Source organism: Trichechus manatus, unplaced genomic scaffold (genome assembly GCF_000243295.1).
Source record: "Trichechus manatus latirostris isolate Lorelei unplaced genomic scaffold, TriManLat1.0 scaffold00087, whole genome shotgun sequence".
Taxonomy (NCBI): Eukaryota; Metazoa; Chordata; class Mammalia; order Sirenia; family Trichechidae; genus Trichechus; species Trichechus manatus.
This window is the reverse complement of record NW_004444023.1, coordinates 5,784,722-5,808,251: the sequence shown is the minus strand read 5'-3', so window position 1 is coordinate 5,808,251 and position 23,530 is coordinate 5,784,722. Positions and strand designations below refer to the sequence as shown.

At 50.0% G+C, this 23,530-nt stretch overlaps 1 protein-coding gene across 1 annotated transcript in view; it reads left to right on the top strand.

Moving 5' to 3' along the window:
* Positions 1-23,530, top strand: part of SHANK1 (SH3 and multiple ankyrin repeat domains 1) — a 62,717-nt gene that overhangs the window by 33,842 nt on the left and 5,345 nt on the right. The window contains exons 15-22 of the mRNA XM_004381848.1: positions 1,738-1,820; positions 2,039-2,163; positions 3,365-3,500; positions 3,776-3,856; positions 4,676-4,744; positions 5,232-5,350; positions 17,873-17,969; positions 23,220-23,527. Of these exons, the coding sequence (XP_004381905.1) occupies positions 1,738-1,820; positions 2,039-2,163; positions 3,365-3,500; positions 3,776-3,856; positions 4,676-4,744; positions 5,232-5,350; positions 17,873-17,969; positions 23,220-23,527 (1,018 nt within the window). The remainder of the gene's footprint in view (positions 1-1,737; positions 1,821-2,038; positions 2,164-3,364; positions 3,501-3,775; positions 3,857-4,675; positions 4,745-5,231; positions 5,351-17,872; positions 17,970-23,219; positions 23,528-23,530) is intronic.

Sequence of the window (23,530 nt, the reverse complement as noted above, 5' to 3'; positions counted from 1 at the left end):
GCTCCACAAAAGAAAGACCCGGCAATCTACTTCTGAAAAATGAGCCATTGAAAACCCAATGGAGCACAGTTATACTCTGACACACATGGGGTCGCCATGAGTTGGAATCGACTCAGTGGCAGCTGGCTTGGTTTTGGGTTTTTTATCAGCATACGCACAGGTAGATTGCATTTTACTAGAATATACTGACTGCATGAAGGAGATGCATTTGAGATATAGCAGAGGATGTATAAGTCAGTGTTGTCTAACAGAACTCTCTGTGGCAATAGAAATGTTCTGTATGGGTGCTGTGAAGTGTGGTAGCCACTTGCGACTCGTGGCTATTGGGCACTTTGAAATGTGGCTAGTGAGACAGAGGAACTGAGTCTTTAAATTTAATTCTAATTAATTTCAATATAAAAGAGCTACACGTAACTAGTGACTACCATGTTGAACAGTGCAGAATAAGCACGGTACAGTGATTAAGAGCTTGGCTGCTAACCAAAACGTCAGCAGTTCGAATCCCCCAGCCGCTCCTTGAAAACCCTATAGGGCAGTTCTACTCTGTCCTATAGGGTCGCTGTGAGTTGGAATCGACTCGAAGACAATGGGTTTCTATATCTATATATATGGTAAAGAAGTTGGAGAGGGCAGTGGTGGTCCAGTGGTAGAATTCTTGCCTTCCAAGCAAGCTGGAGACCTGGGTTTGATTCTTGGCCAATATACCTCAAGCACAGCCACCACCCATCTGTCATTGGAGGATTGTGTGTTGCTATGATGCTGAATAGGTTTCAGCGGAGCTTCCAGATCAAGACCTCGTGATGTACTTCCACAAATCAGCCACGATCAGAACGGTCGGATCCCATCGTACATGAGGTCGCCATGATTCAGGGGGCCAACCCGATGGCAGCTCTAACAACAACAACAAAGAGTGGGAAGGGGTATTATTGAAGTATGTGTGTCCTTCTGTCTTAAAAATACTTTGACTTAAGAACAGCAAATGAATCCTATTGAGCTCTTACTATGTCATATGTATGTTAGCCCTCCAAAGTCTTAGATCATCTGCATCTAGTAGGGTCTAGTATTGTGCCCCATTATAGGAGTCCCTGGATGGCACACACGGTTAAGTGATGGACTGCTATATGAAAGGTTCACAGTTCACGTCCACCCAGAGCCACCTCAGAAGAAAGGCCTAGCAACATAACTTCCAAACAATCAACCATTGAAAACCCTGTGGAGCACAGTTGTACTATGACACACATGGGGTCTCTGTGAGTCAGAGTTGACTCCATAGCAACTGGTTTGATCTTTGTTTTTGTAAATGAGGAAACTGAGGCACTAAAGATGAAAATCATGGGCTCAAGGTCACAGACAGGAAGTGGCCAGTGGGGCCTGGAGCCAGACTGCCTCCGAATCTGGCAGCTCATCTCCCTGGTCCCTCACGGTGCCTGGTGCACAGTGGGCTGGGTAGCTGCTTGCTGAATGGATGGGTGGATGGATGCACCAATGGATGAATGAGAGAGTGAGTGGGAGAAAGCACACATTGAGCTCTGAGGGGGAGGCCTGTCAGGGATGCTCTGAGCACAGGGAGTGGGTGACAAAGATCCCAAAAGGTGCCATGAGTGGTGCTGGAGCTGGGGCTTCTCCGGTGTCATTGGGCTGCGGGTGGGGCACAGGCTCTGAGTCTCATGATCCCTTCTCCACCCTGCCCTGCCCCTCCTCCTCTTTCCCCCTTTCCCTCCCCTCCCCTGCCACCAGCGATTACATCATTAAGGAGAAGACAGTCCTGTTACAGAAGAAAGACAGCGAGGGTTTTGGGTTCGTGCTCCGGGGGGCCAAGGGTGAGTGCCGGCTGGGGAGGGGATGGGAAAAGGAAGCAGGGCCAAAGTGGTCATGGAAAGGGGAAGGGAAGGGACCCCAGCCCTCCCACCACCCCACCCCCCGAGGTGCTGGTCCCTCAGCTACGGTGAGGACTCTGTGACTTGGGTCTGAGCCCCATCCCCTGCTCGGCCTCTCCACCCCCTCCCCTCCGACCCCGCCGGCTCCTCCCCATCTGCAGCGCAGACCCCCATCGAGGAGTTCACCCCCACCCCGGCCTTCCCGGCGCTGCAGTACCTGGAGTCAGTGGATGAGGGTGGCGTGGCCTGGAGAGCAGGACTTCGGATGGGAGACTTCCTCATTGAGGTAAGTTCCAGCCCTGGTGGCATAACGTTTAAGCACTTGGCTGCTAACAGAAAGGCTGGCAATTCGAACCTACCCAGAGGTGCCTTGGAAGAAAGTCCTGGCCACCTGCTTCTGAAAAGACCTGGTAATCTACTCCCATAAAGATTACAGCCTAGGAAGTCCTATGGGGCTGTTCTACTCTGTCGCGTGGGGTTGCTATGAGTTGGAATCGACTCCACAGCACCTATTAGGAGCCCAAGCTCAATGGTTAAGTGCTTGACTGCTAACTGAAAGGTCGGCAACTCGAACCCACCCATCCTCTCTGAGGGAGAAAAGACCTGGCGATATGTAAAGATTACAGCCTAGGAAACCCTATGGGGCAATTTTACTTTGTCACATGGGGTCATTATGAGTCGAAATCGACTCGATGGCACATAACACCTCCTGGGGGACTCTCCAAGCCCCAGCCTCCAGCTCACCTTCCACAGGCCTGCCTGGCTCCCTTGGAGGCCTCTGACACCCCCCTCTCTCCTGGGACCCACGAGACCAATCCTAGGTCCCTCATGATCTGTGCCAGGATCAGGCTGCCTGATGCCCAGACGTTCTCCTTTGGCACCAGGCTTCCCAGTGCCCTGGCCCACCTCCCAGTCAGCCTCTACCTTCTTCATTGATTCCACATAAAGGCCTTTTTTGGAGGATCTCAAAAGAGTTACCCAGAACTCTCCCCCAACGCACAATACAGGGGGACAGAGAGGGAGATATATGTGACTAGGTTAGGGTAAGCTGCTTCCCCAACCCAGAAGCCAGCAGGGTTACAGGAAGGTGTGGGCCCTGTACAGGGAGAGTGGAAGTGTGGAGAGTTGGAGGGAGGGAAGAGTGGTGGTAAAGAATCGTGGAAAGGGCAGGGTGGGAGGCCACCTCTCTGAGGACTCTGGGACTGAAAGAGCCCCTCCCCTCCCCTGCCTGGTGTGGTTTGAGAGTGTCTGTACCACAGGTATGCAGTCCCTGGGTGGTGCAAGTGGTTAAGCATTTGGCTACTAACCAAAAGTTTGGCAATTCGAATCCACCCTCAGGTGCCTTGGAAGAAAAAGGCCTGGTGATCTAATTCTGAAAGATCCCAGCTTTGAAAACCCTACGGAGTGCAGTTCTTCTCTGACACACATGGGGTCACCATGAGTCAGAGGTGACTTGACAGCAACAGATTTTTTCATTGGTGCCGCAGGTGAATGGGCAGAATGTGGTGAAGGTCGGCCACCGACAGGTGGTGAACATGATCCGCCAAGGGGGCAACACTCTGATGGTCAAGGTGGTGATGGTCACCAGGCACCCTGACATGGATGAGTCCGTCCACAAGAAAGGTGCCCCTCCCCTCCCCACGAGTGTGGCCAGACCCTCAGGAACCCTGCTGCCACAAGCCTAAGACCCCCCAGGAGCCCCAATGGCCAATCCCCACCTCCAGCCACCCCTTCCCCAACAAGGCTGCTTGTTTGTGACCCTGCTGGGGAGAAACTGAGGCAGGGAGGGCTCAGCATCCTGGGGGCGGCTATTTTCTGAGCTCTAGGAGCACTGAGGGAGGGGTCATGGGGGCTTCTCACCCAGGGAGCTGATGAATGCCCCTCCCCCCATTTTTCAGCACCCCAGCAGGCGAAGCGGCTCCCACCCCCGGCCGTCTCCCTGCGTTCCAAGTCCATGACCTCAGAACTGGAGGAGATGGGTGAGCCTGCAGGGGCCGGGTTTCTGGGAGGGTGAGGGGGCCGTGGAGGTGGGACAGTGGGCCTTCCCCCGAGTTCGTTAGTGTCGTTAGTGACCAGGGGTCCTTGTCCTCATCCTGTCCCCTAATCCATGGGTCGGACTCTCCCTGGCCTGTGTGTGTGTGTGTGTGTGTGTGTGTGTGTGTGTGTGTGCGCGCGCCGCTGGGGAGGAGTGTCTGAGAGTCGATTTTCCTCTGTCTGCTTGTGTCTCTGTTCTCTGGCGGGCTTTCTCTCGGGGTCTGTGTATGTCCCTCTCCGCGGGTCGCTCTATCCCCTTCCTCCTAGCCCATCTCCATCGGTCCCACCTCACCCCCACCCCCATTCTCCATCTCTCCTTCCACCAAACCCACCCCCACCCTACTCCACCACCTCCAACCCCGCCTCCAATCAACCGAGAGGAAGGAGAGCCACTCCCTCCAGACAGAGCCGAGTGGACCTGGGGGGTCCGGTCTCCCCTGACAGGGGACGGGTCGGGCAGCTGACCGCCCCCACCCTAGGGCCCTGAGGGAGGCGGGAGTTCCAGAGAGGGGCCCCTCGCTCCCCCCTCACATCCTAACTCTTGGCTCCTCTACTGCCTCTCCCCCGGGCTAGTCTCCCCCTGGAAGAAGAAGAGTGGTGAGTGGGCACAGGACTGGCGGGAGGGCCCCTGTCCCGACCCCACCTCCTCCCCACCCTGGCCCCTCGCGCTTGCGCTCGCCTGTTGGCCACGCCCACTGGCCGAGCCCGCTCCGCCCTGCCGCTTCGGGGAGCCCCTGGGCTTCATCCGCGTCCTTTGCCCACAGAGTACGAGCACCAACCAGCGCCGATGCCCAGCATGGAGAAAAAACGGACCGTGTATCAGATGGCTCTCAGTAAGACGGCCCTGGCCCTGCTCCCCGGGCTGCCCATGCCCCCTGTGGGATCCCATGCCCCACTCCATCCACTGCCCCCCTTCTCTGCTGCCCATCCTCAGCAGCCTCTGTGCTGACCACTTTGATAACCCAGCCATGCTGAGTCCATCCAGTCTGAGGGCCCCTCTGCCCACAGCCTCTTCCCCTTCCCCCACAGTTTCCTCTCACCCCTCCCTGCTGCCTCCCCTTCACCCTCCTTCCCGCCCACAACGGCTTGTCCTTTTCTCTGCCCGCACTCTGGGACCCTCCTTTCGTCCTGCTTGCTGGGCTGGGAGCTCCTGTCTCCAAGCAGGGCCTCCGGGGTGCGTGTCCACGGGGATGGAGGAAGGGGCGCCTTTGTCTGGTTCAAACCAGGCGCTGTATGAGCTACCAGCAGCTCTGCCTCCAGTCCAAGCCAAAGCCAACTCATTTCATTGTCTCTCCTCCATCCCTCTCCTGCTTCCCCTAGACAAACTGGATGAAATCTTGGCAGCAGCTCAACAGACCATCAGTGCAAGCGAGAGTCCTGGGCCTGGTGGCCTGGCATCCTTGGGCAAACACCGGCCCAAGGGCTTCTTTGCCGCTGAGGTAGGAGGCCCGGCCTGGGAAACAGAGGGTGTGAGAGGGAGGGAGCTTGCAGGGGGGTGGGGGTGGGGGGGTGGGTGCACACGCCAATCCAGACCCTCCATCCTTTTCTCCTTTCCAAACGCTTCCTGTGTTGGGTGCTGTCGATTCGATTCCCACTCATAGCAACCCAATGTGACAGAGTAGAACTACTCCATTGGCTTTTCAAGGCTGTAATCTTTAGGGAGCAGATTGCCAGGTCTTTCTCCCCTGGAGCCGATGGGTGAGTTGGAACAGCCCACCTTTCAGTTAGCTAAGTACTTAACCGTTGCTCCACCGGGACTCCTAAGAACAGGGTAAGGGGTTATTTTAGACAGGGCGGTCAAAGAAGGCCTCTCTGAAAAGGTGCAGTTTGAGCAAACACCTGAATGAAGTGAGAAGGTGAACCATGTAGAGATCTTGTTGTTGGGTGCTGCTGAGGCACTTCCGACTCACAGCAGCAACCCCAGGTGACAGAGTAGAACTGCTCCCATAGGGTTTGCTAGGCTGTGATCTTTACCAGGTCTTTCTCAGTTGGAGCCACTGGGTGGGTTCAAACTTCCAACCTTCACTTAGCAGCCAAGCACTTAATTGTCGCACCAAACCCTTCCTAGTGTATCTAATTCCCCTAAATCCCACCCCCGGGCTGGGCTGACTGCCCACCCTAGAGGGGCACCACCATCCCTGGGCGGTCCCCTCCCTTCCCCCCATTCTGGAGGCCTCCCCTTCTCCCCACCTATCCTCTTCCTCCTTATTCTGTCCTCAAATCCTGTCTCTCTTTTCCTCATCCCATTCTCCATTCCTGCTCCTCATGCTTTCTTGTTCCCCTTCTGTCTGCCCATCTCTGTCCCACCTTAAGGGTCTCTGGGAAGGTACAATGTCATGGATGAAAACCCCCTGGCCCGGGCCCCTAGTCACAGGTGCTTAACATGCTATGAAAATATTAATTCTTATGATCCCTCCACTTGCTTTCCCCCATGATAGAGGCAAACCCTCGGTCGGTGTTTTATTGTTTTTAGACATTGTGTGTTACATGGATTATCTCATTCATTTCTTAGAGTAGTTCTGTGAGGTACAAAAGGTTACGAGCTTATTTACAGAGGGGGAAACTGAGCCTCAGAGAGGGAGCCAGGATTTCAGCCAGGCAATCGGGCAAACAAACCTAAGGTACAGCTACGATCCTGGCTCTTCTGGTGGAGCGCTGCTGGCCCTCCCCATTTGGACTGTACCCCTTCGCACGGACACCACCCAGCAGGCCTGCTGTGGAGCGGAGACAGCTGTCTTCTCCGCCCTGACCCCGCCCTCTAGCCCCGCCCTTTAGCTCCTCCCCCAGCCCCTTCTCGAAAGCCCCACTCAACATCAATGGCCGGCCGCCCATTTATTCTGAAGCAGGGTTCTTTGGCCTTTGCGGGACTGTGGACCTGTTTGGCAGGCTGGTGTGGTCCTTCTCAGAATAACGCTTATAAGTGCATAAAATAAAATACCTAAGATTACAAAGGAAGCCAGTTACATGGGAATACAATCATCAAAATATTTTTAAAAAGCAAATGTGTGATATAGTAATATGGGTGCCTTTTTCGTCAGCACGTTAGACAGCAGGATCTGGCGGTGGATCTTAACTGGTCTAATTTGAAAGTAATGATAAGCATAAACACTATTTCGAGAAATCTACGACAACAGTGTGTTATATGGAAATATCTGTGATTTCTATTAGCGATACAGTCACAGGTCTGGCTAAGACTAGTGTGGTTTGTTGCCTACATACTTAACTGAGGAAATATTGCATTTTAGTTGGAGGGTAAGGAAAATAAAAGCATAATATTTTTTTTTCCTGGCAAAGTTCACAAGCCCTTGGAAGTCTATCCACAGCCCCCCTTAAGGGTTAGACCCCTTGCTCTAGAAGGTCTAATTATTTGACAAGAACCAGGAGCAGGTTTTGCACCTGGACTCCGTGGTTAACTTCTCAGACTTGGCAGAGAGTATTGCACGCAGCCAGCCCTCATCTTACACAGATCCTTGATTTCTCAAGGAATTGAAAAGTCCTGAGGCTGTTCAGGTCATCTTCTGTGCACACCTCCTCCCAAGTTCAGTGTCAAAATCAGAAATACATGGGCGTTGAAGCCAGGCAGACACAGATTGAAATCCTGACTTCCTCTAACTTGCTGTGTCACTTTGCACCGTGTTACTTAATTTCTCTGAGTCTCAGCCTCCTACTCTGTAAAATGGGGCCAAAGCTGACCTTGCTGGCTCTTACAAGGATTAACCAGTAAGCAGTTGCCATTGAGTCGACTTTGACTCATGGCGACCCCATGTGTGTCAGTACAACTGTACTCCATAGGGTGTTCAATGGCTGATTTTTTCAGAAGTAGATTGCCAGGCCTTTCTTCCAAGGCACCTCTGGATAGACTCAAACCTCCAACCTTTCCGTTAGCAACCGAGAGCGTTAACTGTTGCACCAACCACAGGCTCCACCTTATAAGGATTAAATGAGAACAACTCTTAGCTCAGCAGGCTCTCAACAAATGGTAGTTTCCTTTTTTTGCCTTTTCTCTAGTCTCAGAGATATTTTTCTGGTGCCCTCTGATCTGGACAAGGAGCCCTGGTTAAAGCACTCAGCTGCTAACTGAAAGGTTGGCAGTTCAAACCCACCAGCCGTTCAGCAGGAGAAAGATGTGGCAGTCTGCTTCTGTAAAGATTTACAGCCTTGGAAACCCTATGGGGCAGTTCTACTCTGTCCTGTAGGGTCGCTATGATTCAGAATCCACTCAACAGCAATGGGTTTGGTTTTCTCTGATCTGGGACAAGATTCTACACTATTTCCCAAAACACCCATACTAGAGTTTCTGAAATTTCCTATCAGGCTCCTAATTCCACAGCCTCCAAGGCATCTAGTTCAGTGACCGCATCTTAATTTTGAATCCCCTCGACCATCTCTTTCGTAAGTCCTCTTCCAGCCTTTGCTTGAATGCCTCTGGAGATGAGGGGCTCACCACCTCCTGACATAAGCTGGTCTGTATTTGGACAGACTGTTAGAAAGTTCTTCCTTATACAGAGTCCCAGTCTACCTCCCCTGGGGGACCACCTCTTATGTCAATGTGTTTTCCTCCTGTGGGCATGTTCCTCATGCCACTTCCTTCCACCCTCACTCCCTCCAGTGCCACCTTCCAATTCCTTAGCAAGATTCCTCACAGCTACCTGGGAGGGAGGGTAGGACAGGGGAGAGGCTGCATCCTCATTTTACAGAAGATGAAACCGAGTCACAGAGGTTTGAATTGACTTGCCTGAGGGGGTGTCCAATCAGAACCAAAGTCCAAGTTCTCCCTCCCCTCCACCAAGGTTTCTCAACCTTGGCACTACTGATATTTAAAAACTAAACCAAACCTGTTGCTATCCAGTCAATTCAACTCATAGCAACTCTATAGGACAGAGTAGAAGTGCCCCCATAGGGTTTCCAAGGCTGTAAATCTTTACAGAAGCAGACTGCCACATCTTTCTTCTTCGGAGCAGCTGGTGAGTTCGAACCACAGACCTTTCAGTTAACAGCTGAGCTCTTAACCACTGCACCACCAGGGCTCCTTACCAGCCACTCTGCATGAGAAAGATGTGGCAGTCTGCTTCCGTAAAGGTGACAGCCTTGAAAACCCCATGGGGCAGTTCTACTTTGTCCTATAGGGTTCTATGAGTCAGATTCAACTCTAGGGCAATCGGATTGATGTTTAGGGCTGGATTATTCTTTGTTGTCAAGATGGTCCAGGGGGCTGTTCCGTGCATTATAGGATGTTTAGCAGCATCCCTGGCCTCTACCCACTAGATGTTTGTAGCCCCACCATCCTTATTCATGACAACCAAAAATGTCTCCAGACATTGCCCAGTGTCCCCTGGGGTGGGGGTGGGGGAGATCATCTCCAATTGAAAACCATTGCCCCACTCCGTGCTCAGGTTTAGAAGGTTTTCAGTCCTGGGTTGACCCTAAGCAGACTTAGATCTAGGATGCCACCATACTCATTCATTCATTCAATATTTACTGGAGACCTGGGATGTACTCCAACAATGCCATTTCTTCCTGCCTCCTCCCAGTCTGTCTCTCCCTTCCTTACTGAATTCCCTTCCCTGTGTCCATAAACCACCCCCCAGATGTCTCCCTTTGTTTCTGGTCCCCAGAAAGTCTATAATACCACAGACAGATGGGGATCCAAATCCTTAACTTCCGCTAAGTTAATGTATCACTTGGGACCCCGTGGCTTCATTTCTCTGAACCTCAGTTTCCTGCGCTGTAATATGGGGATAAAGCCAACCTTGCTGGTTCTTGCTGTTGGGTGCTTTCAAGTTGATTCTGACTCATAGCAACCTCCTGTGACAGAGTAGAACTTCCCCATAGGGTTTCCTAGGCTGTAATCTTTACAGGAGCAGATCGTCAGGTATTTTCAACTGCGGAGCCACAGGGTAGGTTTGAACCGCCAACCTTTCACTTAGCAGCCGAGTGCTTAATCGTTGTGCCACCGGGGTTCTTATGAGGATTAAATGCAACTGAATCCTAGAACAGCAGGCTCTCAACAAATGGTGAACCCCCCTTTGCTATCAAATAACAAATGGGAGACCCCTGCCAGGACTCAGCAGTGAGCCCAGTATGCACCCCAGAGACTCTACAATAACACCAGGGACCCCACAATACCAGAGACCCCCACAGAAGCCTATTGGGCTGAGAGTGGAGTCTCCAATAGCCAGTTAGAGCCAGACCTGTTTTTATTCATTCAGCAAATGCACGGAGCACCCATAGGGTGTATGAGGTGCACGGTCACCCTGAGTTAGGCTCGCCCTTTGCAACCCATGGTTATAGGAACAGGCAAGATCCGGGCCCTGCAGGAATTTACAGTTTGAGTGCCAAAGACCCCCAGATGGACGAGAGACCTGCCAATAATAAAGCCAGCTGCCCGTCTATCCCCACCTCTTAGAAATGACACTCAGGGACACTCACCCAAGTTCTCCTGTGGGACCCCCTTTCCCTCCGCGTCCTGGAGGCTGCAGGAGAACCTTCCCTCTTCTTCTCTCATTTCTTGGGTCTGTCTCTGGGCCTTCCCAAGCCCTCCTGCCATGTTGGGGGCTCTCTCTGCTCCCCATCTCTGACACAGGCTCCTTCCCATCTGCCACCCTGGTCTTTCTCACCCTCTGAATCAACTCAGGGCCCTTCCTGATGTTCCTGCGCTGCAGTGGGTTCACTTCTGGGGTCAGGATCTGGTCTTGTTCTCCTTGGCTCCCATCTCCCATTCTTTTTAGTGTCTCCCCCTCTCTGTCTCTTCTCTGTCTCTGTCTCCCCCCTCTATCACTTTCTCACCTATCTCTGTTTCTGTCCTCCACCCCTGTCTCTGTCTCCCCCTCTGTCTCTGTCTCCTTCTCTCTGTCTCTCTTTCCTCATCTCTGTCTTTGTCCCCCCCTCTGTCTGTGTCTTTGACTCCCTCACCGTCTCTCCATCTGTCTCCCCTCCACTCTCTCCCTATTTGCCCTGTCAGGGGCTGGCTCCCTGAGGGGGATTTCCCAGCCCATATCCAGCCTCCAGACTATGTCCCCCCAGTGCCAGGGCGTACACTTTGCCATTGAAGCCCCAGACCCAGGACGCACGCGGTGCAGTGGAGGGGCCAGCTTGCTGGAGACTCACTGCGGAGGAGTCTGCCCGGCAGCCGGTGACGTCACTGACCTCTGCCGCACGTTGATTGGCTGTCCCCTCTGGGCGGGAGCCGCTGCTCCTCGCTTGTTGATGGAGGTCAGCCTGTCCCGTCCTGAGTTCGTCGGCTCCTGGGGCAGTCAGCTGGACGCCTCTTCGGACAGTAGTATGTCTCTGCTGTCAGCCCAACATCACCTCTGTCAGTTTGTCCCCTCTTATGTCATGCTAGCCCATTTTTGACTCCTCTTGGATTTGGAAGCTTCTGTCAGTCTGCCCATCTGATCCCTCTCCTGTCACTCTACACCCTTAGTCACTACCACCACTCCACTGTCACCCTAACCCCTCCCTATCACCTAACCCCTCCCCTGTCACCCTAACCCCTCCCTGTCACCCTAACCCCTCCCCTGTCACCATGACCCCTTCCTTGTCCCTCTGACCCCACCTGCCTGTCCCTCAGTTGATCTTCCCCTTTTCAGCATCCATTCTCTCTCTCTCCCTGTTCTCCCATGCTGTCATCCCTTACTCCCATCCCTCGCACAGGAACTTCCCTCCCCTTCCTTCCCTCCTCCTCATCATCGCCTTCCGGCCCCCCCTCCCCCAGCGCGGACTTAGTTTCCCTCTCCAGCCTTCTTCCGCCCTCAGCAGTCCCAGCATCCTTTCTGACTGACCCTGTCCTCTTCTCTTCCCTCTTCATACCCCTCACCTCACCTTTTTCGTTTGATCTTACGACTTTCTAACCACTCTGATCTGTTTTCTCTGAAGCCTCTTTAATCTCCTCACTCACTGGCTCATCTAGGGCAAGACCCTTCTCTGTTAGAGGGTTGCTTGAGTAGGAATCGACTTGACAGCAGTGGGTTTGGTTTTGGGGTTTTTTTGGGGAGTATCATCAGAATGGTGTGTTGTTGTGTGCCATCGAGTCGATTCTGACTCATAGTGATCCCATGTGACAGAATAAAGCTGCCACATAGGATTTTCCTGGCTGTAATCTTTATGGAAGCAGATCACCAGCATCGCTAGGAAGGTTTGAACCGCCAAGCTTTCGGTTAGTAGCTGAGCGCCACCGGGGCTTCAACAATGGGTGTAATCAAACCTAACTTCACTGTCTGTGCATTGGAAGAATCCATGAGGACATGCACGCAAAGCAGCTGGCAAATGGGCTCATGCAGAAATGTTTCCCTTCTCTTTCTGCTTCTTGTTCTCTGCCCCTCCACTCACTCTTTCTAGCTCTTGTGGGGATCTGCTTCCTAATACAACACAGCTCATTACCAGCTGCAGGACAGGACAGGAAACCAAGCAGAGTGTTTGGCCATGGCTTAAGAAGAAGGGAAAGGTAGAAAGAAAAAAAAAATAAGCAAAGTCAAGGAGAGTTGGGCAGGCTGAGGATCATATTCAAAGAAAAACTTAATGGGGGGTGGGGGGGATTGGCCAAAATAGGAGTTCTTGAGGCTGGCTGGGTGCTGTTTCATAGGGATGTTGAGTTTTACCCTCAGAATTTTCCCCTATCTTGATGGGGTATCTTGTGTTACCACCAGCAAGTCCTTCATTCTACAAATATATATTTCTTAAATAGTATTTTATTGTGTTTTTGGTGGAAGTTTATACAGCAAATTAGGTTATAATTCAACCATTTCTGCACAGGTTGTTCAGTGACATTGGTTACATTCTTCACAACACATGAATATTCTCCATATTTCCATTGTGGTCTTTCCATTTCCAGTAATCTAGTTTCCCAGCCCCATTACCTTCTCATCTCTGTTTTAGAGTAATTGTTGACCATTTGGTCGCATATAGGTGATTATTTAAAAGAGTGCAGTACTCATGGTTGATATTCTTTATTTTGTGAGCCAATCTATTATTTAGCTAAAAAATGACCTCAGGGTATAGTTTTGGTTTAAGGTTTGAAGAATGTCTGAGAGCAATAGTCTTAGGGAGTCCTCTAGTCGCAACTGGTCCAGTAAGTCTGGACTTTTTAAGAACTTGAGTTCTGCTCCATGTTTTTATCCCATTCTGTCGGGATCCATCTATTGTGGCCCTGATCAGAGCTGTCAGTAGTGGTAGCCAGGCACCATCTAGTTCTTCTGGTCTCAGGGTAAGTATGAATATTTGTTGAGCCGCTACTATGTGTTTATGGAAACCCTGGTGGCGTAGTGGTTAAGAGCTATGGCTGCTAACCAAAAGGTCAGCAGTTCGAATCTACCAGGCGCTCCTTGGAAACCCTGTGGAGCAGTTCTGCTCTGTCCTATAGGGTCGCAATGAGTTGGAATCAACTCGACGGCAACGGGCTTGGGTTTTTTGGTTTTTACTGTGTGTTGGATCTGCTGCTGGGCTCTGGGGGTGGGGGTGTAAGAGTGAGCCAGTCAAACAAGGTCAGTTCCCTTAGATAATTTACATTTTGGTAGGTAAATAGAGCAGAATTGGGTTGTACATAACAGGAATTCCCAAATAATACTGGCTTGAACAAGATAAATGTTTGTATCTCTCTCATGTGGAAGAAATCTGGGGTAGGGTGTTCCATGCAGGTTATGAAGATCTAGGATCTTTCTCCCCTTCTGCTCCACCATTCTTGCTTTGCTTCTGACCACAAGGTTACCTCATAGTCCAAGATGGCTGCTGGAGCTCTGGCTGTTGCATTAACATTCCAGGTAGTAGGGACAAGGAAGGGTGGAAAGGCAAAAAGGCAAAAGAGGGCATTTTCCTGCTTCCTGGGCTCTCTCTAATGGGACTTTCTAGAAGTAACACACAACACTTACATTTTTTGCATCCTGGGCCAACCTTAGTCACATGGCCACACGTAGCTGCAAGGGAGGCTGAGAAACGTAGTGTTTCAATAATCATCTGCCCTCTAATCGATTCCAACTCATGGCGACCCCATGTGTGTCAGAGGAGAACTGTGCTCCATAGAGTTTTCAATAGCTAGTTTTTTGGAAGTAGATTGCCAGGGCTTGCTTCTGAGGCATCTCTGGGTAGACTCGAACCTCCAGCCTTTCAGTTAGCATCTGAATGCATTCACCATTTGCACCACCCAGTCTTGCAATAGGTGCCAAATAAGATTGAGTTTTCTTACCCAGGAAGAAGGGTAGAATGGGTATTGGATAGGCTGTCTTTCCAGGAAAACAGGCAATAAACAAGCAAGCAAATAATTATAATTGCTCCAAACTGTAGTAAGTGAAAGAAGTTATAATGTAGAGTAGCAGGAGGAAGCCTTTCCAGGGAGGGGACATTGGAGCGGAAATCTGAAGGCAATCTGACACTTCTACCATGTCTGACCTCATCTCCCACATCTTTCCTACTTGCTTACCTGCTCCAGCCACACTGGCCTCCTTACTATTCCTTGAGCAAATCAGGCCCATTCCCACCTCTGGGCCTTTGCACTGTCTGTTCCCTCTGCCTGGAACACTTTTCCCCTGGATATCTACATAGTTCCCTTCACTTCCTTCAAGTGTTTGTTCAAGTACATTCTCAGTGAGGCCTTCCTTGACTATCTTATTTCCTTTTTATTCCATAATATAGTTTATTTTAGTTGTTGTTGAGAATATACACAGCAGAACATACACCAATTCAACAGTTTCTACATATACAAATTAAGCGACATTGATTACATTCTTCGAGTTGTGCAACTAGTCTCACCCCTCTTTTCTGAGTTGTTCTTCCACCGTTAACATAAACCCACTGCCCCCTAAGCTTCCTATCTAATATTTCGCTAGTTGCTGTTGTCAATTGAATCCCATGTAGATAGTTCTTAAAAGAGCATGATACTCAAGGCAGACATTCTCTACTAGTTAAGCTAAGTTATTGTTTGGCTTTAAGAAGATTTAAGGGGATATTTTTGGTTTAAGGTTTAAATATTATCTCAGGGTAATAGTTTCGGGGGTTCATTCAGCCTTCATGGCTCCCAAAAGTCTGGATTCTATGAGAATTTGAAATTCTGTTCTGCTTTTCCCTCCTTTTGATCAGGATTCTTCTATAGACTCTTTGATCAAAACATTCAGTAATGGTAGCTGGGAATACCTTATTTTAAATTATACTGTCCCTGTCTCCTGGCCCTTACCTCTGTTTAAGCCATGTTCTGTTTTACTAATTTGTTTTGTTTATGGCCTGCCTGCCCTTCGTGTGGGCAGGGGCTTTTGTCTATTTTGTTTCCTGATGTATCTGCATCATCTAGAACAGTCCCTAGCACAGAACAGGTGCTCGGTAAATTTCTGTGAAACAAATGGATGACATAAACACAGATGTGGACAGTCGCAGTCCAGGGAGGGGAGTGCAGTGAGAGGGGTGGCACAGCCCCTGTGAAGGTCTAGAACTTTCTGTGATAATGGAAGGGTTCTACAGCTTCTCTGTGGCATATAGTAGCCACTCCCCGTTGCTGTCAAGTCAAGTCTGAGTCATGGCAACCCCATTGTTACAAAGTAGAACTGTGCTCCATAGGGTATTCAAGGCTGTAGCCTTTAGAGTTGTAGCCTATAGGGTTGTTATGAGTCAGAATTGACTCAATGGCAACAGGATTTTTAATCTTTATGGAAGGAGCTCTGGTAGCGCAACAGTTAAGCGCTCACTGACTTGACCTACCCCCACCAACCAGCGGCTCCTTAAGAGAAAGACCTGGCGTTCTGCCCCTGTAAAGATTAAACACATACGTACCAAACCCATTGCTGTCGAGTCGATTCCGACTCATAGCGACCCTATAGGATAGAGTAGAATTGTCTCATAGGGTTTCCAAGGAGCGGCTGGTGAATTCGAACTGACAGACTTTTGTTTAGCAGCCGAGCTCTTAACCACTGTGTCGGCCCGCCTCCATAAAGATTACAGCTTAGAAAACCCTATGGGGCAGTTCTAGTCTGTCACATGGGGTTGCTGTGAGTTGAAATCAGCTTGAAAGCACCTAACAACAACAGTCTTTACGGAAGCATATTGCCAGGCCTTTCTTCCACAGTGCCTCTAGGTGGGTTCAAACCACCAACCTTTAGATTAATGGTCGAGAGCCAACAGATTTGCGCCACCCAGGGATGTTATGGAAGCCACTAGTCAAGTGTATAATGTGGCTGGTGCAACAGAGGAACAGAACATTTAACTTTAATTCGTTTAAATTTAAATCTGAATTTAAATAAATTTATTTGAATCAGACAGCATAGGCCTACGGAAGGGCATCCGGGCCAGAGAGGAAGACTAGGATGACAAGGAGTTTTCCCAGTAGAGAATGGGGAAAGGATGTTCCAGGCACAGGGAACAGCATATGCTGAGGCTCAGAGAATTAGAAGTACGGTGAATGGTTGTGAATGGCTGTAGAGTGAGGGGGCAGGAAGGGGTGTGTTGGGGGGATGAGGGCAGTGAGGGTCACACACGAAAGGGCCTTACATGCTTAGATTTCATCCTAAGGGTGTTTCTCTTCTCCGCACTTCTGGTCTCAGGCCAGAAGTGGAGAAGGGAGATATGTCGGGTCACCTAGCAGAAGCTGGGGAGTCAGGGCCCAGGAGTGCCTGAGTTAGCTTGTTCTCATTCAACCACTTGTTCATTTGACACATGCTTTTAGAGCATCAGGAGTCCCTGGGTGGCACAAACAGTTGGCCCTCAGCTACTAACCGAAAGGATGATGGTTCAAATCCATCCAGAGATGCCCTGGAAGAAAGATCTGGCAATCTACTTCCGAAAAAAAATCAGCCATTGAAAACCCTATGGAGCACAGTTCTACTTTGACACGTATGGGAGTGCCATGAATCAGAACTGACTCAGCAGCAACTGGTCAACTAGTTCTAGCTGATGTACCTCCTGTGGTGCAAACGGTTAATGCGCTCAGCTATTGACTGAAAGGTTGGTGGCTCAAGTCCACCCAGAGCACCTTGGAAAAAAGGCCTGTCAATCTACTTCTGAAAAATCGGCCACTGAAAACCCTATGGGACAGTTGTACTCTGACACACGTGGGGACACCATGAGTTAGAATTGACAGCAAGTGGTCTACCTGATGTGGGATGTTACTGCAGGATTTCAAGCAAGGCAATGGCATAACCTGAATTTGTTTTTGAAAGAGCCCTCTGACTCCTGTGTGGAAAACAGGGGGCCAGGTTGAAGTCAAGAGTAGCAGCAGGCCAAGGTACAATAATTGGTCTCTATTCACCTGGGGAAGCAACTTGAAAGGTTGGATGGGAAGCTTGGGGGGCAGTGAGTTTAAGATAATGACAGTGGAATAATGTGGAAAAGGAGGGTGAGAATGGTTGGCACAACTTGAAGAATGTAAACAACATCACTGAACTGTAGTGTAGAAATTGTTGAAATGTGTATACTTCCACCAAAAAAATAATAATAACAATTTAAAAAAGAGAGAGAGTGGCAAAAGGAAGAGACACCAGGCAAGCGATGGAGAAAGGGTGGTGAAAGAGGGAATGGCAAAAAGGGCACAGACTGGCAATGGGTTTGGGAAGTACTGTAGTGCAAACGTAGGAACCCTGGTGGCATAGCGGTTAAGAGCTCGCCTGCTAACCAAAAAGTTGGCCGTTCAAATCCACCAGCCGCTCATTGGAAACCCCATGGGGCAGTTCTGCTCTGTCCTATAGGGTCTCTATGAGTTAGAATTGACTCAGCGGCAATGGGTTTGTTTTTGGAAGTGCAAACAGGGCTGATTGATAATCTGCTTTCTTGTCCTTTCCTCCTCTACCTTGTCCAGACTCAGAAACCTTTCCCTTCCCCTGAACCCCCTTCTGCCTTCCTCACGCTCCTTCCTCTGCCTGCAGGGGCTTAAAGTCCAGCTTGGCGAAGGAATGGGGGGTGGTTGTGCCAAGAAGCCACGAATCTTTCCGTCCTGACTGACCTTTCTCTGCTGTCTTTTCTGTCTCTCTCCTCTGACTGCCACCCCAAAGTCGAGCTTTGATCCCCATCACCGCTCCCAGCCGAGTTACGAACGTCCTTCGTACCTGCCCCCAGGACCTGGGCTTATGCTCCGGCAAAAATCTATCGGTATGTCACCTAAAAGGGATGTAGGCATGTGGGGGGATGCCTAATGATGTCCTGGGAGGGTGACAGTTTTTGAGGGGGGAGTAAGGGGACTTGGAAATGTTCTTATCTACTTCCATACAGGACTATAGTGTCATCAAGTTGTGAAACAGATCAGGCGTTGGAGCTGGCCAAACTTAGGGTTGATCCTGGCTCCTCCCTTTCCCAGCTGTGTGAACCGAGACAGGTGGCTTCACTTTTCTGGGCCTCAGGCTTCCCATCTAGAAAATGGGGGCGTCATCGCGCCTCGTGGCGCAGTGGTTAAGCACTGGGTTGCTGATTGAAAGGTCGGTGGTTCGAACCCACCAGCCACTCTGCAGGAGAAAGATGTGGCAGTCTTGCTTCTGTAAAGATTACAGCCTTGGAAACCCTATGGGGCAGTTTTTCTCTGTCCTATAGGGTTACCATGACTTGACGGCAAAGGGTGTTTATCACCCCTACTTGGATGCATTGATTCTAAGCCTCTGCCACAGACCCTGGTTCCTTCTCTCTTATACCTGATTCCATTCATTCATTCACTCATTCCACCAGTGTTTATAAAGTACCTGCCATATGGGTGGTGCAAACGGTTAAGAGCTCGGCTACTAACTGAAAGGCTGGAGGTTTGAGTCCACCCAGAAGTGATTGTTAGTTGCTGTCAAGTTGGCTCCAACTCATAGTGACCTTATGTATAACAGAACGAAATGTTATCTGGTCCTGTGCCATCCTCACAATTACTGCTGTTTGAGCCCATTGTTGAATGGATGTTTACAGCCGTTGCTTCTCATTCTGAATTATACCACATCCACAAACGAAGGTACAGAAGGCTTTACTCCATCTACCTCATTAAGGGTGACTCTTCTCTGAGGAGGCAGCTCTTCCCCAGTGGTATTTTGAGTGCCTTCCAACCTGAAGGGCTCATCTTACAGTGCCATATCAGACAGTGTTCTGTTGTGATCTGTAGGGTTTTCACTGGCTAATTTTTGGAAGTAGATCACCAGGCCTTTTTCCCAGTCTGTCTTAGTCTGGAAGCTCCACTGAAACCTGTCCACCATGGGTGACCCTACTGCAGAGCTTCCAGCATCACAGCAACAGGCAAGCCACCACAATATGACAAACTGATAGATGGCTGGTGGGTCTGGCGATCTACTTCTGAATAATCAGCCACTGAAAACCCTATGGAGCACAGTTCTGTTCTGATGCACATGGAGTCAGAACCAACTCAAAGGCTACTTATTTTATTTTTTTCCCAACCAAATACCAAGCATTGTCTTAGACTCCCAGGGATGTATCAATGGGAAAAAACAGACTAAAGGGTCTTGCCCATGTGGAGCTTCTCTCTTAGCAGAAGAAAACAAAAAAATACAAAGATGAGAAACAAGAAAGTTATATAGCATGTTAGCAGTGGTAAGTGCTATGGAGAAAAAGAAAAAAAGTAGAGTAAAGTAAGGGGAGATTGGGAGTGCTAGGAGGAAGATTTCAGCTAAAATTTGGAGATGAAGGGGAAGCCCTGGAGATACCTGGAGGTGAGGCATTCCAGACAGAGGGCACAGCCAGTGCAAAGGCGCTGAGGCAGGTGTGTGCCTGACATGTTTGATGAACAGAAGGAGACCAGTGTGACTTGAGCCAAGTTTGTGACGGGGAGAGGGCGGGACATGAGATCAAAGAGGGAACAGGGTTCAGAGCTTGTGGGCCACGGTGAGGACTTCAGTTTTTACTCTGAGTAAGGAGGGAGCCAGGGCAGGGTTATGAGCAGAGGGGGAACATGAGCTGACTTAGGTTTTCACAGGCGCTCTCTGGTGGCCGTGTGGGGAACAGAATGAGGGGGTTGAGGGCTGAAGCATGGAGACCAGAGAGGAGGTGATGATAACTGTCCAGGTGGGCACTGACGGTTAGTAGACAAGGGTGGTGACCGTGGAAGGGTGAGAAGTGCTTGGATGCATTTTAAAGCAACAGGATTTGCTGATGGACTGGATGTGGGTGATGTGAGGAAAAAAAAAAAGCCATCAAGGATAATTCCAAGCTTTTTGGGCCTGAGGACCTAGGAGGAGGAGCTGCTGTTTGCTGAGATGGGGTAGACCATGGGGTGGAGCGAGCCTGTTTGGGAGATATCAGGAGCTTGATTTGGGGCCTGCTGAATTTGAGGTGCCTGTGAGACATCAAGAGTCCTCTTGGTGCAGTGGTTAAGAGCTCAGCCACTAACCAAAAGCTTGGCAGTTCAAATCCACCAAGCCGCTCCTTGGATACCCTATGGGGCAGCTCTCTCTGTCCTGTAGGGTTGCTGAGTCAGAATCGACTCGACAGCAACGGGTTTGCTTTTTTTGGTTTTGGTGAGACATCAAGGGAGACCCTGGGTGGCACATAGTTTCACTCAGCTGCTAACAGAAAGGTTGGCATTCTGAACCCATCCGGTGGTGCTGTGGAAGAAACGCCTGGCAATCTGCTTCCATAAAGCTTACAGACAAGAAAACCCTATGGAGTAGTTCTACTCCATAACACATGGGATCACTATGAGTCAGAATTGACTGATGGCAACGGTTTGGTTTTGGGTTTTTTGTTTGTTTTGTTTGTTTTTTATTGTACTTTAGATGAAGGTTTACAGAGCAAACTAGTTTCTCATTAAACAATTAATACACATACTGTTTTGTGACATTGGTTGCCAACCCCACGGCATGTCAACACTCTCCCTTCTTGACCTTGGGTTCCCCATTACCAGCTTTCCTGCCCTGGGGCTGGTGTACCCATTTAATCTCGTTTTGTTTTATGGGCCTGTCTAATCTTTGGCTGAAGGGTGAACCTCAGGAGTGACCAGTACTGAGCTATAAGTGTGTCCGGAGCCATACTCTCGGGGTTTCTCCAGTCTGTCAGACCAGTTAGTCTGGTCTTTTTTTTTTTTTTTTTTGTGTGTGTGTGTGTGTGTGAGTTAGACTTTTGTTCTACATTTTTCACCAGCTCTGTCTGGGACCCTCTATTGCGATCCTTGTCAGAGCGGTCAGTGGTGATAGCTGGGCACCATCTAGTTGTGCTGGACTCACTCTAGTGAAGCTGTGATAGTTGTGGTACGTTAGTCCTTTGGACTAGTCTTTCCCTTGTGTCTTTGGTTTTCTTCATTCTCCCTTGCTCCAGATGGGTGAGACCAGTGAGGAGGTATCTTAGATGGCTGCTCACAAGTTTTTAAGATCCCAGATGCTACTCACCAAAGTAGAATGTAGAACATTTTCTTTATAAACTATGTTATGCCAGTTGAGCTAGATGTTCCCCGAGACCATGGTCCCCACAGCTCTCAGCCCAGTAATCTGGTCTTTTGGGGGGTTTTTTGGTGAGACATCTAAGAGGATGTGGATATTTGGATACAAGATCCTGGAGATCCGGGGAGAGGATTGGGCAGAGAAGTCATCAGCAGAGAGGTGGCGTATAAAACCGTGACACTGGGATGCTGGTTGAGAACCTCAAGGGAGTGAGTAGTTAGAGACCAGAAGAGGGTCACGAACTGAGCCCTGACAATTGATAAGCAGGCAAAAGATTTAACTTCTCTGAGTCTCTCTGAGTGGTTTTGCTGATTGGATCCAGCTTTTCCTAAACTTCGGAAGTTCACGGTCCACCAGTGTGATTCTTGCATTGATGAGATCGATAGGGTCACCATGAGTCGGAATTGACTCGATGACAACGGGTTTGGTTTTTTTTGGTACCTGTATCTCAGAGTCCCTGAGTGGTGCAAACGGTTAACGAGCGTCGCTGCTAACCAAAAGGTTGGCAGTTTGAGTCCACCCAGAGGCACCTTGGAAGAAAGGCCTGGCGATCTACTTCCAAAAAATCAGCCATTGAAAATCCTGTGTAGTACAGTTCTACCTTGACACACATGGGATCTTCATGAATTAGAATTGACTAGATGGCAACTGTTTGTTTTGACCTGTGTCTCATCATTTACAAAAAACTCATTGCCGTCGAGTCGATTCTGACTCATAGCAACCCTATAGGACAGAATAGAACTGCCCCATAGGGTTTCCAAGGCTGTAATCTTTATGGAAGCAGACTGCCGCATCTTTCTCCTGCTGAGCGGCAATCTGCTTTTGGTTAGCAGCTGAGTGCTTAACCGTTGTGCCACCAGGGCTTCTGTCTCAGCGTTTACCTAATATTTTTCTATATATGGGCACCCTCTTGTAACCATTGGAGCCCTGGTGGTGTAGTGGTTAAGAGCTACGGCTGCTAACCAAGAGGTTAGCAGTTCGAATCCACCAGCTGCTCCTTGGAAACCCTATGGAGGGCAGTTCTACCTTGTCCTATAGGGTCACTATGAGTCAGAATTGACTCGATGGCAACGGGTTTGGTTTGGTTTTGACTTGTAAACATTAGTTTCATTCTGAACAGTTATAGCCATTAAATCACAAGCTTGATGTGCTACTTACATTTCTATTCTGAATACGCACTGAAAGAAATATATAACAACGCAAATAAAACATCGAGAGCCCTTCCCAGCTCAAGCCACATTTACCCATCCCAAGCCACCACCACCGTATAGTGTGCCTTTGTGCGAATTAGGAAAAGGCGCCCCCTCGAGGCTTGGGAAGGAAATTCAGCCCCTCCTTGACCACCCCTCCCGGAGCCCTGATGGCGCAGTGGTTAAGAGCTACGGCTGCTAACCAAAAGGTTGGCAGTTCGAATCCATCAGCTGCTCCTAGTAAACGCTATGGGGCAGTTGTACTCTGTCCTTGAATTAACTCCACGGCAACGGGTTTGGGTTTTTTTTTGGTTGCCCCCTCTGGAATCCCTGGGTGGTGCACATGGTTAAGCTGTGGGCTGCTAACCTAAAGGTTGGAGGTTCGAGTCAACCCAGAGTTGCCTCCGAAGAAAGTCCTAGTGATCTACTTCCGACAAGTCAGCCATTGAAAATCCTATGGAGCCCAGTTCTACTCTGACACACATGGGATCGCCATGAGTCGGAATCGACTAGAGGGCAGCTGGTTGTGCTCCCTCTGCTGTTTGCTGTTGTTCAGTACACAACCCTCACCGCTGTATCAAAGGGACTTGTGCTGGTTGGGGAAGCGCTGGGCTAATCCACGTGAAAGTCTTAGCATACGCTTAGTAGTATTATGCCATCATTAGTAGTATTATTAGTATGCCATTATTATTAGTATCATTATCATCATCATCATTAAGTATTGTGGTTCTGTGGGATAGAGGAGCAAGGAGGCCCACTCCCCCAAGGTCTGCTCCTGACCCTCTGTGTTCCCCCAGGGGCTGCAGAGGATGACAGACCCTACCTAGCGCCCCCAGCCATGAAGTTCAGCCGCAGCCTGTCTGTGCCTGGGTCGGAGGACATTCCTCCGCCGCCCACCACGTCCCCACCAGAGCCCCCCTACAGCACACCACCGGCCCCCTCCTCCTCCGGCCGCCTCACCCCCTCCCTCCGGGGAGGCCCCTTCAATCCCAGCTCAGGGGGCCCCCACCCAGCCTCCTCCCCCTCCTCCTTTGATGGGCCCGCCCCTCCCGACACCCGCTTGGGGGGCCGGGAGAAGAGCCTGTACCACAGCGGCCCCCTGCCCCCT